The 15001-nt window shown below is 39.6% G+C and overlaps 1 protein-coding gene across 16 annotated transcripts in view; it reads left to right on the plus strand.

Annotated features, from left to right (window-relative positions):
• Positions 1-15001, plus strand: part of ERC1 (ELKS/RAB6-interacting/CAST family member 1) — a 542093-nt gene that overhangs the window by 419736 nt on the left and 107356 nt on the right. For all 16 annotated transcript variants that reach the window (XM_032254227.1, XM_032254224.1, XM_032254230.1 and 13 more), the window contains one exon: positions 1400-1544. In XM_032254227.1, coding sequence (XP_032110118.1) covers positions 1400-1544 — 145 coding nt within the window. The remainder of the gene's footprint in view (positions 1-1399; positions 1545-15001) is intronic.

The raw sequence follows: 15001 nt of genomic DNA on the forward strand, positions 1-15001 counted from the left end.
ACATTTTAGATTATGAAACTAATTGTTCAACAACTTCATTCTGATTATTTTGTAAATTTCTTACATCAGCCTCCCCACTAAATCCATCTTTTTTTCCTTTTGGACATAAACCATAAAGTAATTATTAGCCAAACCACAAGGAATCAGTAAAGTTTAAATTACTGTTTCAAAATGTGCAGATCATTGCCAATAAAGCCACAACTGCAAACTTAATTGCATTGATGCGATTAAAAGAATGATTGATGTTCATAATGCGCCAGGAATAGATGGCTGTGTTTCTATATCCACTTTATTAACGTTTGTGATTTGTTGTACACTGAATGCATGAAAATGCTTTCAGTGTCAGTAATGCCTCAGTTTGTTTGGAAGCTACAGAATAATTATCAAAGGAGTAAGTTAAATGGATAAAGCATATACGTGACAAGATAAAGAACAAAAAGAAAGTAACTTTTTTTACTTTTTAAGTTCACCTACAACTATATCTAAGAACTCTTTTTTTAAAAATATGAAATACTAATTTCTTACTAATATAGTTTTTTTTAAGGTTAACAATTTTATTTTTTGAGTTAGGGTCTTCCTTGTTACCCCCACTGGAGTGCAGTTGCACCATCTCTACTCACTGCAACCCGCCTCCCAGGCTCAAGAGATTCTCCTACCTTAGCCTCCCGAATAATGAGTAGCTGGGACCATACGCATGTGCCACCACACCCAGCTAATTTTTTGGGGTCTTTCGTAGAGATGGGGTTTTGCCATATTGCCCAAGCTGGTCTCAAACCCCTGGCCTCAGGTGATCCACCCACCTTGCTTTCCCAAAATGCTGGGATTACAGGTATGAGCCACCGTGCCTGGCCTAAACATTTTTTAAGCTTTATTTTATTGTAGTAAGAAGATTTAACATGGGGTATACCCTCTTATTCACTAAGTGTACAATACATTATTGTTAATTATAGAATGTCATACAGAAGATCTCTAGAACTTACTCATCCTACATAACTTCTGCTTTACGCCCATTGATTAGCAACTCCCCATTTTCCCCTCTCTCCTCTCCCTTGTGACCACCATTCTACTCTCTGTTCGCATGAGTTTGACTATTTTAAATACCTCATGTAAATGGAAACATGCAGTATTTGTCTTTCTGTGACTGGCTTATTTCACTTAGCATAATATAGAGGAACTTTTTGAGATAGCAATGTAACAACATGATAAAGACATTTAGAGTCAGAATAGCCTGAACAGGATTCCTCGTTGCACCATTTACTACAAGTGTGAACTTGGGCAAACTGTGTAAACTCTAAAGTCTTGGTTTTATCCCCCTTAAAATGGAGGTAATGATAATAGTAACTTCAAAGAATTGTTAGAAGGGGTCAATCACACTGTTGGCATTTTCTTCCTTTTGCAGGCAAGAAGCTCTTCTGGCTGCCATTAGTGAAAAAGATGCCAATATAGCCCTCTTGGAGCTTTCATCCTCTAAGAAAAAGACCCAAGAGGAAGTGGCTGCACTGAAGCGGGAGAAGGATCGTCTAGTACAGCAACTTAAGCAGCAGGTATTATTAAATGCCAGGAGGAGGGTCAGTGGGGTCAGCTTTCACAGCATTCTCTACACAGGTCTTTGCCAGCTTGTACTTTAAGGTCTCATGTTTCATATTAGACATCTGATAATTGGATATAGTTAATTTTCATCATCAGAGACTTTTTATCTCCACAAACCTGTGGCTGTGTCTAGGAAATGCATATTATTTTTGGTAAGAGGGCTGTTTTGGACAGTGTCACACAGGTCTTCTATGACGATGTTTTTTAACTTTGTACAGTGGATTGTAGAAATTAGTGAAATTAGCCCATTTGACATGAAAAGGCTTTTTTTTTTTTTTAACATCCAACGATTTCTGTGACAGCAGGTACTAAGGATATTTTCATTAAAAGATTTTGTTATTCAGGATTAGGTAAGCTCTAAGAACAAAGGGTTGGCCCTTTTCTTCTCCAGCCTAAACACTCTCAAAATGTAATGCTTAATGTTCATGTAACACCTTTTGTTTGTCAAAATAAAAGCTAAAAGTTTCCCCTTTGTTGATGGTTGCACAACAGTGTGAATGTACCTAATACACAAAACCATCAATTTAAATATGGTTAAAATGATAACATTTTATGTTAGACATATTTTACCACAATAAAAAAAAATGGGGAAAAACATTTCCCTTTGAAGATAAGGAGAGTGCCGGTTGTTTACATCAGAGCCCTGCTTGAACTTCAGCACTCTTCACTGAGTGCTCCTGGCTGTGCGCAGCATCCGCATCCCAGCCTCTGTGACCATACCCTGCATTCCAAGTCACATTGTCTTTACATTTTGGCTACCCAGGTGTGCTCTTTTCCCTCAAGTAATGAGACCAAGAAAGGGCTTTTAAAGTGAATAAATTCCTTTTTTTCTATATTTGGAGGTCAGTCATCAATTTGATGGTATTTTGGCATATGCTTATATTAAGAATCAATATTTAAACAACGAAGTTATTTTCTCTGTGGGTCAAATTAAAACTATTTAGAAATAGACTTTATATGTATTTATGTTGCACACTTTGCAGAGAAAATACCAAAATATTTTCCTTTTCTGCAGGATGGATAGCTGACTAGCAAAAAGTAACCCATTGCTCATTCACAAGTGAAAGAAAACTTTTCCAGGGTCCTAAAATACTTTTTAATAAGAACAGGACATCATCTAATATTTTGACTACCTGTTATGTAAAATAGGAAGAATGTGCATATTATTAAAGACATCTGTCCAGTAGTTGAAAACTGAAATTTGGCTCATCAAAGCTGATAATAGCAAATTGGAGGGTATTATTAAAGAAAGGAGTTTACTGCTGTGTGTTTATATATTTAGCAATATCAGTTAAATAGTTAGTCTTGAATACATAGGCGTATGATTTAAGTAGTTTATGATCCTTTTACTTAAGACACCAGCTAGAATAGAATATCTAGCAGACCAGAATACCATACCTCATTTGTAGTGGTTTTTGATTACTGGCTTCTGAAGACCGTATGTTTTCATTATATGAAAATTAAGGAAATTGGCCAGGCACAGTGACTCACACCAATAATCCCAGCACTTTGGGAGGCTGAGGCCAGCAGATCATGAGGTCAGGAGATTGAGATCATCCTGGCCAACATGGTGAAACCCCATCTCTATCAAAACTACAAAAATTAGGTGGGTGTGGTGGCACACATCTGTAGTGCCAGCTACTCGGGAGGCTGAGGCAGGAGAATCTTGAGCTCAGGAGGTGGAGGTTGCAGTCAGCTGAGATCACACCACGATGCTCTAGCCTGGCAACAGAGCAAGACTCCATCTCAAAAAAAAAAAAAAAGAAAAAGAAAAGAAAAGAAAATTAATTAATCTATGAGCTTATAATCTTAGAAGGAAGTAGCTAAAAAAATTCTCAGTGTCTTTATATCAGACTATATGCCTTGAATTTTCTGTAGTGATGTGCTCTTTATAAAGAGAAAAATAATAACAGTTCTCAGGAGTCCTTCCTATAGTCTTCTCCTGTCTCCTTTTCACATTCCTGCCCTTTCAAAACGTATCTGGATGCTGTGAGCAAGAAGGAAGGAGTCTTGCCAAAGGCATTTGATTCCTTAATTCCTCCAAGAGTGTGTACTAACTTTTGGACAAGGGAGCAACCTTTTGGAAAGAGGATATGGTATCAATGTTGTTTTAATTTAAAGCTTCTAGTACTTGAATTGCTGGAATGTGCCTCAATCTAAAGGCTATTTCCTAACAGGGAAGCAGTCAGCATTGACCAGGCTTTCCAGCAAATGGAGCTGCCTGATAGGCTCTTGGCATTCACATGTGATTCCTATCGTCAGAAAGAGGTGAAGCAATGAGGGATATATAGATTTGGGGGTCACCTTCTAATATGGTCCCAATTTACTTATCCCCTCTCACCACCCCCCACCCTGCCCCCTGCAGGATAACTTCTGCTTGACTCATTCGTGGCAAAGCAGCACTTGGAGAGGCTGCATCAGAGGAAGGGGCCAGGGCCAATGAAAAAAATAAAAACTAAAGGTTGTCTAACAAACTCCAGATGTTCTGTGGTGGGTGCCAACCAGTGTGTTTAGACCTTAAGTCATGAAGAAGAGCCCCCGCTGTGATTGTCAGGCCCCTGCACGAGATTTAATGTAAACTCAGATAGAACCCTGGAAAGCATTAATACAATCTGTTTAGTCACAGCAGCTGTCACAAGATGGCCTTTCTCTCAGCATTATTTTCTTCTTTTCACCTCCAGAATTTTACAACCTCCATATTGTATTGGTTGCTAGTGTGAAATCTTGCTTTGCCCCTGTGTGCTCTACACAGATGTGTCATAGGCAAGCTGGGCTTTGCAAGACAGGCTAGGATTTTTTTTTTTTCCTGTATTTAAGCATCAACTATAACAGTATAAAAGTAAGGCTACAAACTTAAACTGATTTGGTTTGAATCTAGTTAATCGCATTTACAACTGCAATTTTGTAATCCTCTACATTAGAATTAATTGTCACACAATATATTATCTGATTCTAGTATTTTATAGGCATGAGGGATAAAAGGCATGGTACTGGTCTTAAAGGAACTCAAGCTAATGCATAAAAGACTGATTGTTCTAGACATTTGACAGAGCCATTCTGTGTTAGTCCATTTTCACACTGCTCTAAAGAACTACCTGAGACTGGGTAATTTATAAAGAAAAGAGGTTTACTTGACTCACAGATCCACATGGCTGGGGGAGGCCTCAGGAAACTTACAATCATGGCACAAATTGAAGGGGAAGCAAAGCACATCTTACATGATGGCAGGAGACAGTGCAATCAAACAGGGAACTGCCACACACTTTTAAACCATCAGATCTTATGAGAACTCACCATCTTGACAACAGCAAAGGGGATATCTGTCATCAGTGTCCAGTCACCTCCCACAAGGCCCCTCCCTTGACACATGGGGATTACAATTCGAGGTGAGATGTGGTTGGGGACACAGAGCGGAATCATATCACATTCTGTAGATGGTAGTCCTGGCCTTCCCATCTTTTTGTACTGACAGCTTTAGCAGGTCATCCAAACATTGTGTAACTTACTTACCCATTTATTTCAGATTTACCCCACAGAGTTGGTGTGAAATTAAATAAGATAGCAAACCTAAAGTGCTTAGAATCCTCATTTCCGTTCCCTATCACTGATAGCCCTGTTCACAGTGAGAACTGTGGCATAGGTGACACGTGGTACATTGTACATTGAGAGAGGGGTAGTCTCCATAAATATGGCCCTCATTCTTGGTTATCTCTAATGACTTTATTTAATGTGCAGACTAACAGTGTTCAGAATTACACAGCTAGCACATGGTGTCCCACTTCTCTCAGGAAGAATATATTTCTGAGGGCAGTTAGGAAAAAGAAGTAGAGGTACTTTTTATCCTTCATTTTTTCCACTTATTCTTTTTAATGATATGGCTTTAATGTAGAATTTTTAAAAAATAATTCTAGATTCTAATATGTCTTTCTTAAATCTTACATTTTCGTCACTGAAGAACATTTAAATGCCCATCTGCCTGAAGTCCTCAACTTTAGGAAAATGATAACTCCCAAGCATATATTCCATCTCACTTGCCTTCTAGTTCTGTGATTTTTCCCCATGTTACCTCTCTATTCCATATACCCCTGAGTAGTATAACTTTTCAGAATTCTGTGAAAATAGAGCAGCGACAGTAATGGCCACCACGTACCATTTGACTGTAGCATGTGGGGAACAAGGGCTTTCTATCACAGGATCTTCCCTACAGGTCTGGATAGTATCTTCATTATGTAGAGGAAGCACTTCAGACCCAAAAAGGTTAAAATTGTGGCTAAATTTCCACAAAATATGGAAATAGTGGGCCCAGAATTAGAACTGATTCTCTTCTCACTGTTCCTCTCTTATGTGAAGACTCCAGATGATTAGCAATTAGATTGTATTAGAATTAGAATAATATACACAATGCTATTTTATGTTTTTATGATACTGGTTTGTTCCCCTGAGAGACAGAAAAGGGTATCTGTTTATATTCCAGCCCTTCCCGTCTGTCTATAAAGAACCAGAAACAAAAAAGAAATGGTGTGATTTGTTTTGAGTTTTCCTTTTCACTGTTCTAGGCTGAGCATCACATTCCTATACACACAGTCTTTCTCCAGACATCCCAGCACTACTTCCTTGAGATTACATCAGGTGATCCAGTTGGTGTTGGGAATGACCCCATATTCTTTAGTCAAGTATTTCCATAGAGTAGTTTTCTACTGTGTTATGTGTATTTTACTTGTTTAATCCTCCCAAGACTGCTTTATTTCCATAATCGCTAAGTTCTTGTTGGAAAGAGTATTTCACTGTTGCCTCAAGTACTTTCAGGAGGTATGGTATGAAAAAATAGCTGAATCCAGTGAATAATATTTTGAGTAACTGTCTATTAACTTCTGTGCACTATCTAGTTAGCAGTTTTTAGTCTTTCTTGTGGCACTGCATATGATACCTTGTATCATACCTTTACTCTTCTTACCTATCGTTTCATCAGGTAAAGCTGCATACTTTGACATTTGCTGATTAGGTCGGGAAAACCAGCTTATGCTTTGAATTGGCCATTTCTGCAATCTAACAGACATTCTAGCACACCTTCACTCATCTGTGAACCCACATTTGTACATGCTTTCACACTTCCCCATCCCTATTATTATGCTGTTTACTACAATAACAGGATTCAATGCTCTGTCCACATATCCCACTCAGAAACAATTTGTCCCATCATATGGACTCACTATCTTTTGATTCGCTTATTTAGGATTATTTTACTCCTTCGTTGTTAGTGAATAGAAAATGTATATAGATTAATGCCTTTCTTATTTTGACTTTAACCTCTTTTCTCACATGATGTAGGGCTGGCCATTGGCCTACCTTTAACTTGCCATATATCATCTTTTCCTCCTTGTGGCATTGAAGGCCAATGTCTATTATAGTAACATGGTGTACTAATTATGAAGTTGTGGTTGAAAACACACTCTAGGCACTTGAAACTTTCCAAATAAATCTACTCAGATTAAAATTTCTCAGGATTTTTTTGGTACAAAGGAGAATACCTTCTTGAAGGTTCAGTAAACTCTCTGTTTGGAACGGAGGGTTATGACAACAATAAAATATCTGTTTCAGCTTCAATTTTGGTGCACATGTTCTTTGATCACATCTTTTATGAGAGAATGCAGTTTTATTATTCATTCTTCTCTAGCCAAACTCAAATCATTTTACATCATTTTACTGGTTTGAAATGTGTCTTCCTATCTCAAAGTTTTGAGTAAAGAATATAAAATGTTGTTTTGTATATGAAAAATGTGACTTGTTCTTATTTACCAAATTTAGGAAGAACTGGCTTAACATTGATCTGAAGAATTTAAGGGTCAGATACTTTTTTTAAAAAATGCTCAAATTTGGTTTTTAAATTCTTAGCCCAGGGTCCTGACGCCTCCTCACTGGAGCAATATTTAGGACCACCAAGTTGGAAGGCAATAAATAATCGGATTCTTATCTGTCAAACTGATTGTTGGCTGTCTGTAGTATACATGAATTGTTTTTGAACAAAGCTAAAATCCTTTGAAGATATACTAATAATCTAATATGAACTCAGTTTTATGAAAATCACCTTTTAGGACTTATTTTGTTCTGTGAAAAAAGAATTGTTGTATAAAAAATTCTCCTAACTAGCCAAGAAAATACATCTGTCTGTAGTATACTTAGTGATTTAAAGGCTTTTCCTTATGAATGAAACCCATGATGGAAGCTTGTTGCCAACAAGAATAATGGAGAATCAGCTTTTAAAGCCACATACATGATGTAGAATCTCAAGTTGCCATTATTCTATACTGTAGTGGTGAGCCAAGGGGACAAGTGTGTCTAGTGAGTTTTATTAACTACTTTCTACAGCAGTCCTCCCTTCCTTTTCTTTGTCCTATTTTCTGAACCAACAGAGGACTAAATTTTCTTACAGAGGCAGGAGGTTAAGACTTAAAATTTAAGGAATATGAGGGTAGAGTATACCTTTAACTGGTTACATTATTGAATCTGAACCTTCAGATGACGTCCTGAAATAAATTGCATATTTTCTACCTATGATTCCCATTAGGGGCTTCATGGTTTTGATAAATACACTATCAAAGGGAAGTACATCACAAAGAACACTACTTTCAGGCCAAATATTGACTAATTTAGGGAATATATTATGTGATTTTTTTTTTTTTTTTTTTTTGAGACGGAGTTTCACTCTTGTTACCCAGGCTGGAGTGCAATGGCGCGATCTCGGCTCACCGCAACCTCCGCCTCCTGGGTTCAGGCAATTCTCCTGCCTCAACCTCCTCAGTAGCTGGGATTACAGGCATGCGCCACCATGCCCAGCTAATTTTTTGTATTTTTTATTAGTAGAGACAGGGTTTCACCATGTTGACCAGGATGGTCTCGATCTCTTGACCTCGTGATCCACCCGCCTCAGCCTCCCAAAGTGCTGGGATTACAGGCTTGAGCCACCGCGCCCGGCTTATGTGATATTTTTATCTAATTTTTCACTTTCAGTTTGTTGCTGTAACACACATAGGGAGGTTTTTCAATACATACATTTTAGATTTACGCTGTTTGTAAATTCCCATAAATACATAAAAGGGTCATGCTAAGCTGTCTTTGGGGTGGCCACACTAGTGTATTTCCTCTCACATTTTACCTTAAGCAGCAAGAAGAAACCAGGCCCACACCTTTAGTACTTTAGATGTACTTAGCTGGATCTCTCAGTTCATTCAGTACATTCTCTACTTTCCACACAACTGTAGGTGACATTGTTGCTAAAGTTCTGGTACTGCATTTCAAGGATCCCAGTAACAAGTTCCTCACTTCCTTTAAGATCCAGTGGCAGCCTCCTAAAAGCCCCTATTTCAGCGAACCGCCAGTTCAAGGCACTTTAGGTCTGCGTTAGCACTCTCCTCAGAATCTTTCCACGTCTTCCAGCTTCCACCCACTGCCCAGCTCCAAAGCCACACCAGGATTTTAAGTTTTTGTTACAGTGTTACCCCATTCCCAGTTATACCAAAATCTATTAGTTATCTATTACTGCATAAAAATTACCCTTAACTTCGTGGCTTAAAGTAATAACTATTGTCTCACACAGTGACTGAAGATCAGGAATCTATCTGCAAGCGGTTTAGCAGGTGGTTCTGACTCAAGGTCCCTTATGAGTTTGCAGTCAGGCTGTTGGCTAAGCATTCAGTCATCTGAAGGGTTGGCTAGAGATGGAGGACCCACTTCTAATTCATTCATTCATTCGTTCATTGATTGATTGATTGATTTAGCTATAGAGCATTTATTGCAAACAAAATTGAGGTAAAAGAAGCTGAGCAAGAACCCACACCCACCCAGGCTGGGGCTATCTCTACTTGTCCCCACATCAGACCCCAAGCACCTCAGGCCCAAAGCAGTCTCCAGAGGACAAACAGACCTGGCACACTAAGGTAGCTGTATCTTAAGCCCCAACAACTCCCCAGGGTTGCCCAATTCCCACTCAGATCCTTGTCTGGAGGGGAGGAGGAGGGAGAGGCAGGCAGGTGGAGCCCCAGCTTCAGGTGGGACATACTCCATGCCCCAACAAACATTCCAGCCTCTTAGGCTGGGTGCTTTCCCACCTGCCCACCCAGCCAGCCATGGGGCAGTGGGGCGGCCATCAGAGGTGGCGTGCTGTGGTGAGAGGTCACTGCTGCTCCAGGCGGTTCTCGGTCACCCCCTGGGAGGCCAGCTCAACCAGCACATTCTGCAGGTAGTTGAGGTCATGGTGGCCATGGCCTGTCATGTTGCGCTAGATCTCATTCCACAGCACAGTGTCGGTCTTGCCCATGGTGCTAGACATGCCCACTGTGAAGATGAGCCGCCCCTTCTGGGCCACATTCGGGAGCTCCGGGACCTTGCTGCTCTGGGCATTGTCTGGACGGTAGCACTGGCAGAAAACCCTCTGGTGGTGAATGGCTTTCCAGGGTTGGGGTGCTCAGGGCCCTGAATGCCATGTGGAATGTTCTAAACTATGAGGATGGTCCTGCAGTCCTCGTGGCCAGGGAGTGACATCTGGAACCTTAACACCTCCATCTTCTCCTGGGGCTGGGTTCCTGTTTTCTCTTCAGAGATAGTTTGGCTCTCCACCATATGGACTCCTCTGTAAGGTTACTTAGGACATGACAGCCATCCTCTCCAGAAAAGTGACGCAAGACAGAAAAAAAGAGCACACAAAATGGAATTCCAGAATGGAATAACCTAACATCATAAGTGACATACCATCACTTCTACCTTATTCTGTTGATCACACAGACCAATCCTTATACAGTATGGGAAGGGACAGCACAATGATGTGAATACTTGGAGACAGTATTCTTGCAGGCCATCCTGAAGGCTGACTACCACAGCAAGTGCATGAATAAACAAATTTGGTATGTTCATGCAATTAAATGCTGCTTAGCAGTAGAGAGAAATGAGCCACAAATACACACAACAGGCTGGATGAACCTCAAACACACATTGAGCAAAAATGGAGACACAGGAAAGTACATACTGTATGATTCTACCATACTATATAGTGTAAGAAAGCAGATCAGACAACAAAGCAGAACTTACTTCATGTTTTCTTCCCCTCCTCAACTCACTTGAGGAGCTTGGAGGGGGAAAGGGGACAAGTTCCATTCTCTTTCACTCCTCTGCTTTCTTCATCCTCTGATGCTGCTTCTCTGGCCAACATTGTTTCCTTTGGGGTGAAGCAGCAGCCAAAAGACAAACCTGGAAGCTTTCTGTAACATCACTTGACCCACAGAAAGCTCATGCATCCTCGCCATCCCAAATGGTGAGAATATAGGCTGCCTTGGTACTTCTGTTTCCATCTGCCATCTGTCTCCTCTTCAGATAAATACAAGGCAAATGAACAAGTCTGATGCCTAAGTAGATACGAAACAATGGAATGAGATGCCAGTCTCCTTGTCTTGTACTAACACCCAATCTTTAGGAGTGGTTCTCCTCGGGCCCTCTCTTTCTTAGCTAAGGCAAAGGGGACTCTCTTGTGAATGAACCCATAATCTCCATTTGACGAGTCCTTCTGCCAGCCTTAGCACTGGTGCTCACACCAGATGGATGAAGGGGCACCTGTTGAGGCATTGGACTGCTGGCAGTAGTATCTTTTAAGCCACTGGCCACTAAGCTGCCTTTATAAATGTTGGTTGCTTACCTCTTTTTTGTCACCAATTCTATAACAACCAAAAAAGCCCATTCATCATACTATTAAAACTGTTTTACATTCTAAAAGAAGATAGCAGTGGTGGAATAAAACTACAGGGAACTCCTGAGTTGTTAGTGAAAAAAGGGAAAATTAAATAGCAAGTGTTACAACAGCTTGAGTGCTGCAGAAGCTGTTTGTGGAAAGTAAAATGTTGTAAACATCTGTTCATCTCTCTTAGTTTAAATTCTTGATAATGAGGCCAGTCTCTGAGAGCATTTATGTACCCATTTGTTTTATATGTAAATCTGTCATTTATAGTGTCAGGTGCCTTTTGTATGACTGAACAGACATTCCTCAAAACACATCTATGTTAGGCACTGCCAGGGCCCCTCTACCTTGCCCTTGACAGTGCCTGCTTCATATTGTATCTGCTGTGTACATGAGCATCGTCCTCCCAGCTGTCCTGTATGATGTTATCTCCTTGATGGTAACTCTTATTTTATCCTAGAATATTAAAACTTTGGTTAGAATATTCAGAGTTTGACAGAAGATTACAATTCAGAAAATTCAGAAGATTACAGTTCAGCCTGTATTTAATAATTCAACAACTCTTATTATTTTATTTATTTTTAACAGAGACAGAGACTTACTCTGTTTCCCAGGCTGGAGTGCAGTGTGCGATCATAGCTCCTGGCTTCAAGCCGTCCTCCCACCTTGCCCTCCCAAAGTGCTGAGGTTACACACATGAGCCACCACAAAACTGGCCTCAATGGCCCTTACTGACTAGTTAATATAAAAATGTTAATCTTTTAAAAATTATTTTATCTCCTTTTAACCCTAAATTTTTGCATATTAAGTACTCAAATGTCTTCCTTTGAACGATTACAAATATGAAGATCAATTAGATTTTCTTCTGATGGTATCTAGATTGTTTTGAAAGGAACTAGATGCAAACCATTTTCCATTCACTGTCCTCACTTCTGGAATTGCCCTGTACTTCCTCGGCTTAATCTCCACTTTAAGCTTCTCTTCAATACTGATCATCATAGGTTGGAATTTCCTAGCCATGAAGTCCATGTTTTTCCTTATCACTAGCAAAGCCATTCTGTGCTTTTTTTCATTCCAATGTTCATTTTCCCTCGGGCTTAAGTTGAGAAGAAAGGAGAAAGGGAGGGAGCAGAGAGAAAGAGAAAGAAACTTTTCACTTGGACTAGAGTTGTTAATTTTATTTATTCTTCATGTTAAGCCAGGTTATTCTTGTTGGTGTGATTATTTGTTCAAATGTAAGAATTCCCATTCTGCAACCATTGCTTTCTTGTTTTCCTGTTTGTATGTACAGTGGTGGTACAATAGAAATAGCATTAAACTGAGTGTCAGGAAACCTGAGCTCTAGATCCAACTCTGTTGATAACTAAGTATATAATCTTGAACATAAGAACACCATCGATGAATATAAAACACTTCACACTTTACAAAGTACTATTCAGATACTTAATAATGCCTAACCCTAGGGCTGTATAGGCCAGGCAGATGTCATAAATAAAAGGAGTGAGTGAAGTGGTTTAAGGCCACAGGAGAAAGAACTGTGATAAACTAGGAGCCACATGCTGTTGTCTAAAGAGGCAGACACTTTTAATTCCAGCTCATTGTGACCATGTAAGATGTGAGCCCTGTGTTATTCAAGCATGCATTTTTCCCTGGAGAATTCAGATTTTTATATAAATCTCTTGATGTCAAAGTGTTGGCAACTAATTTGTTTTTTATTTTTTTATAAATCAGGCCACAAGACTGATTTAATTTTTTTTTTTAAGCATAAATAAGGCCACAAGCTGCCTAACTCACCTCTCTGGGCTTTATCTTCCTCGGCTATAATATTGGGTGGATGGATCAAATGATTTTAAAGTCTAAAATTCATTATTTGCTAAATTTTGATAAATCAACATATTTACCTGTAGCTGTATCATCTGCTAAGTGCTGACGTTGAGTTTTAAAAGAAGCAATCATAAAGCATAAGAAAACTTGTGTAAAGTTTAAATCTGTCTATAGAAATTCGCTTTTTTTTTAATGAAAGTATTATTGCTTTCACTAAAAAAGTACTGCATTTTTAAGATGAAAAAATCCTGGTTTTTTTTTTTTAATCCTTCAAAAAAATGGATCGTATTTTGATGAATTCTGCTTGATTGGAGTTATTAATAAGTAAAAAGTCCAGAGGCTGGGAATGTGGGAAACCTGGATTCATCCCAGTCTCCTTTCATCCATCTGTTGCATTTTTTTGTCATCAATTCCAGATGGAAGAAAATCCCTCACAATAACTTGATAAGACTCTTCCCTTCACTTCCAGCATCAAATCTAACTTGCCTTTCCTATCGTCAAACTGCTGCCTTTTATGATGCCACAGGGAATTAATTTATAAATCTTCTGAGTTTCCTGATCCCTCTTGAATTGTCTCAATGCAGATAAATCAACCTAGGTTTCCTGCCCCTATGCTGGTGCCCTCCCCTCCCTATTTCTTCTATGTCCATCAGGTGGTATAAGTTATAGCTGCCTTTCCTGTACTCACTGACCTTGGTCTGAGGATCTCATTAAGCATATGTAAAACTAGAAAGATTAGTTTAAGGGTCGTTCTCTCCTTCATTAAACTTCTCTTGGTGGGAATCAGTCAGACCAATATATTCCAAAAATCTGTTCCTGCTACCTCTTTTGGTCTCTTGAACTAATTTAGATACTCATTAAAAGCGAATGTAAATTAGCCAGGTGTGGTGGCATGCACCTGTAATCCCAGCTACTAGGGAGGCTGAGGCAGGAGAATCACTTGAAGCTGGGAGGCAGAGGCTACAGTGAGGCAAGATTGCACCACTGCACTACAGCCTGGGTGACAGAACAAGACTCCATCACACACACAGACAGAAAAGCAAATGTGGAATTAAAGTATATTTGCATTCAAGGACAAGAGGAGTGGTGTTAAACTATTAGCTGTCAGTGGGTGCCGTTTTCAGAAGCTGTAATTTACATGACCAAATGTACTATCGCATGACTTTCTAGAAAACAGTATTCATGCCATTAGTCATCTCAAAGAAGATAATATTTAAAGTCCAGACAGTTTGGACCCTATTTTGAGTTCTTTATGTGAATCAATTCATTTAATCCTCACTACAGCCCTGAGAGTTGTCCTCATTTTACAGAGAGGGGAAAAAGGGTAAGTAACTTGCTCTAAGTCACATAGCTCATAAGATGAGATGAGAGATTGGAAAGGTATTGTTGAAAAGTTTATAGAAAATAGTGACTGTTGAAGAAGGAACATCTATCATACATGAAGTTCAATATTTTTCCCCCTATATTTCAAAAATTATATGAAATATAAGAATTTAGGGGCCGGGCGCGGTGGCTCAAGCCTGTAATCCCAGCACTGTGGGAGGCCGAGGCGGGTGGATCACGAGGTCAAGAGATCGAGACCATCCTGGTCAACATGGTGAAACCCCGTCTCTACTAAAAATACAAAACATTAGCTGGGCATGGTGGCGCGTGCCTGTAATCCCAGCGACTCAGGAGGCTGGGGCAGGAGAATTGCCTGAACCCGGGAGGCGGAGGTTGCGGTGAGCCAAGATCGCGCCATTGCACTCCAGCCTGGGTAACGAGCGAAACTCCGTCTGAGAAAAAAAAAAAAAAAAGAATTTAAAGAAATAAATTCTTGAGCTGTAATACCAAAACAGTATTTGTGGTAGTTGGTTTTCAAGATAG

This window comes from Sapajus apella, unplaced genomic scaffold (assembly GCF_009761245.1).
Source record: "Sapajus apella isolate SASKATOON/1434 unplaced genomic scaffold, GSC_monkey_1.0 scaffold86, whole genome shotgun sequence".
Lineage (NCBI taxonomy): Eukaryota > Metazoa > Chordata > Mammalia > Primates > Cebidae > Sapajus > Sapajus apella.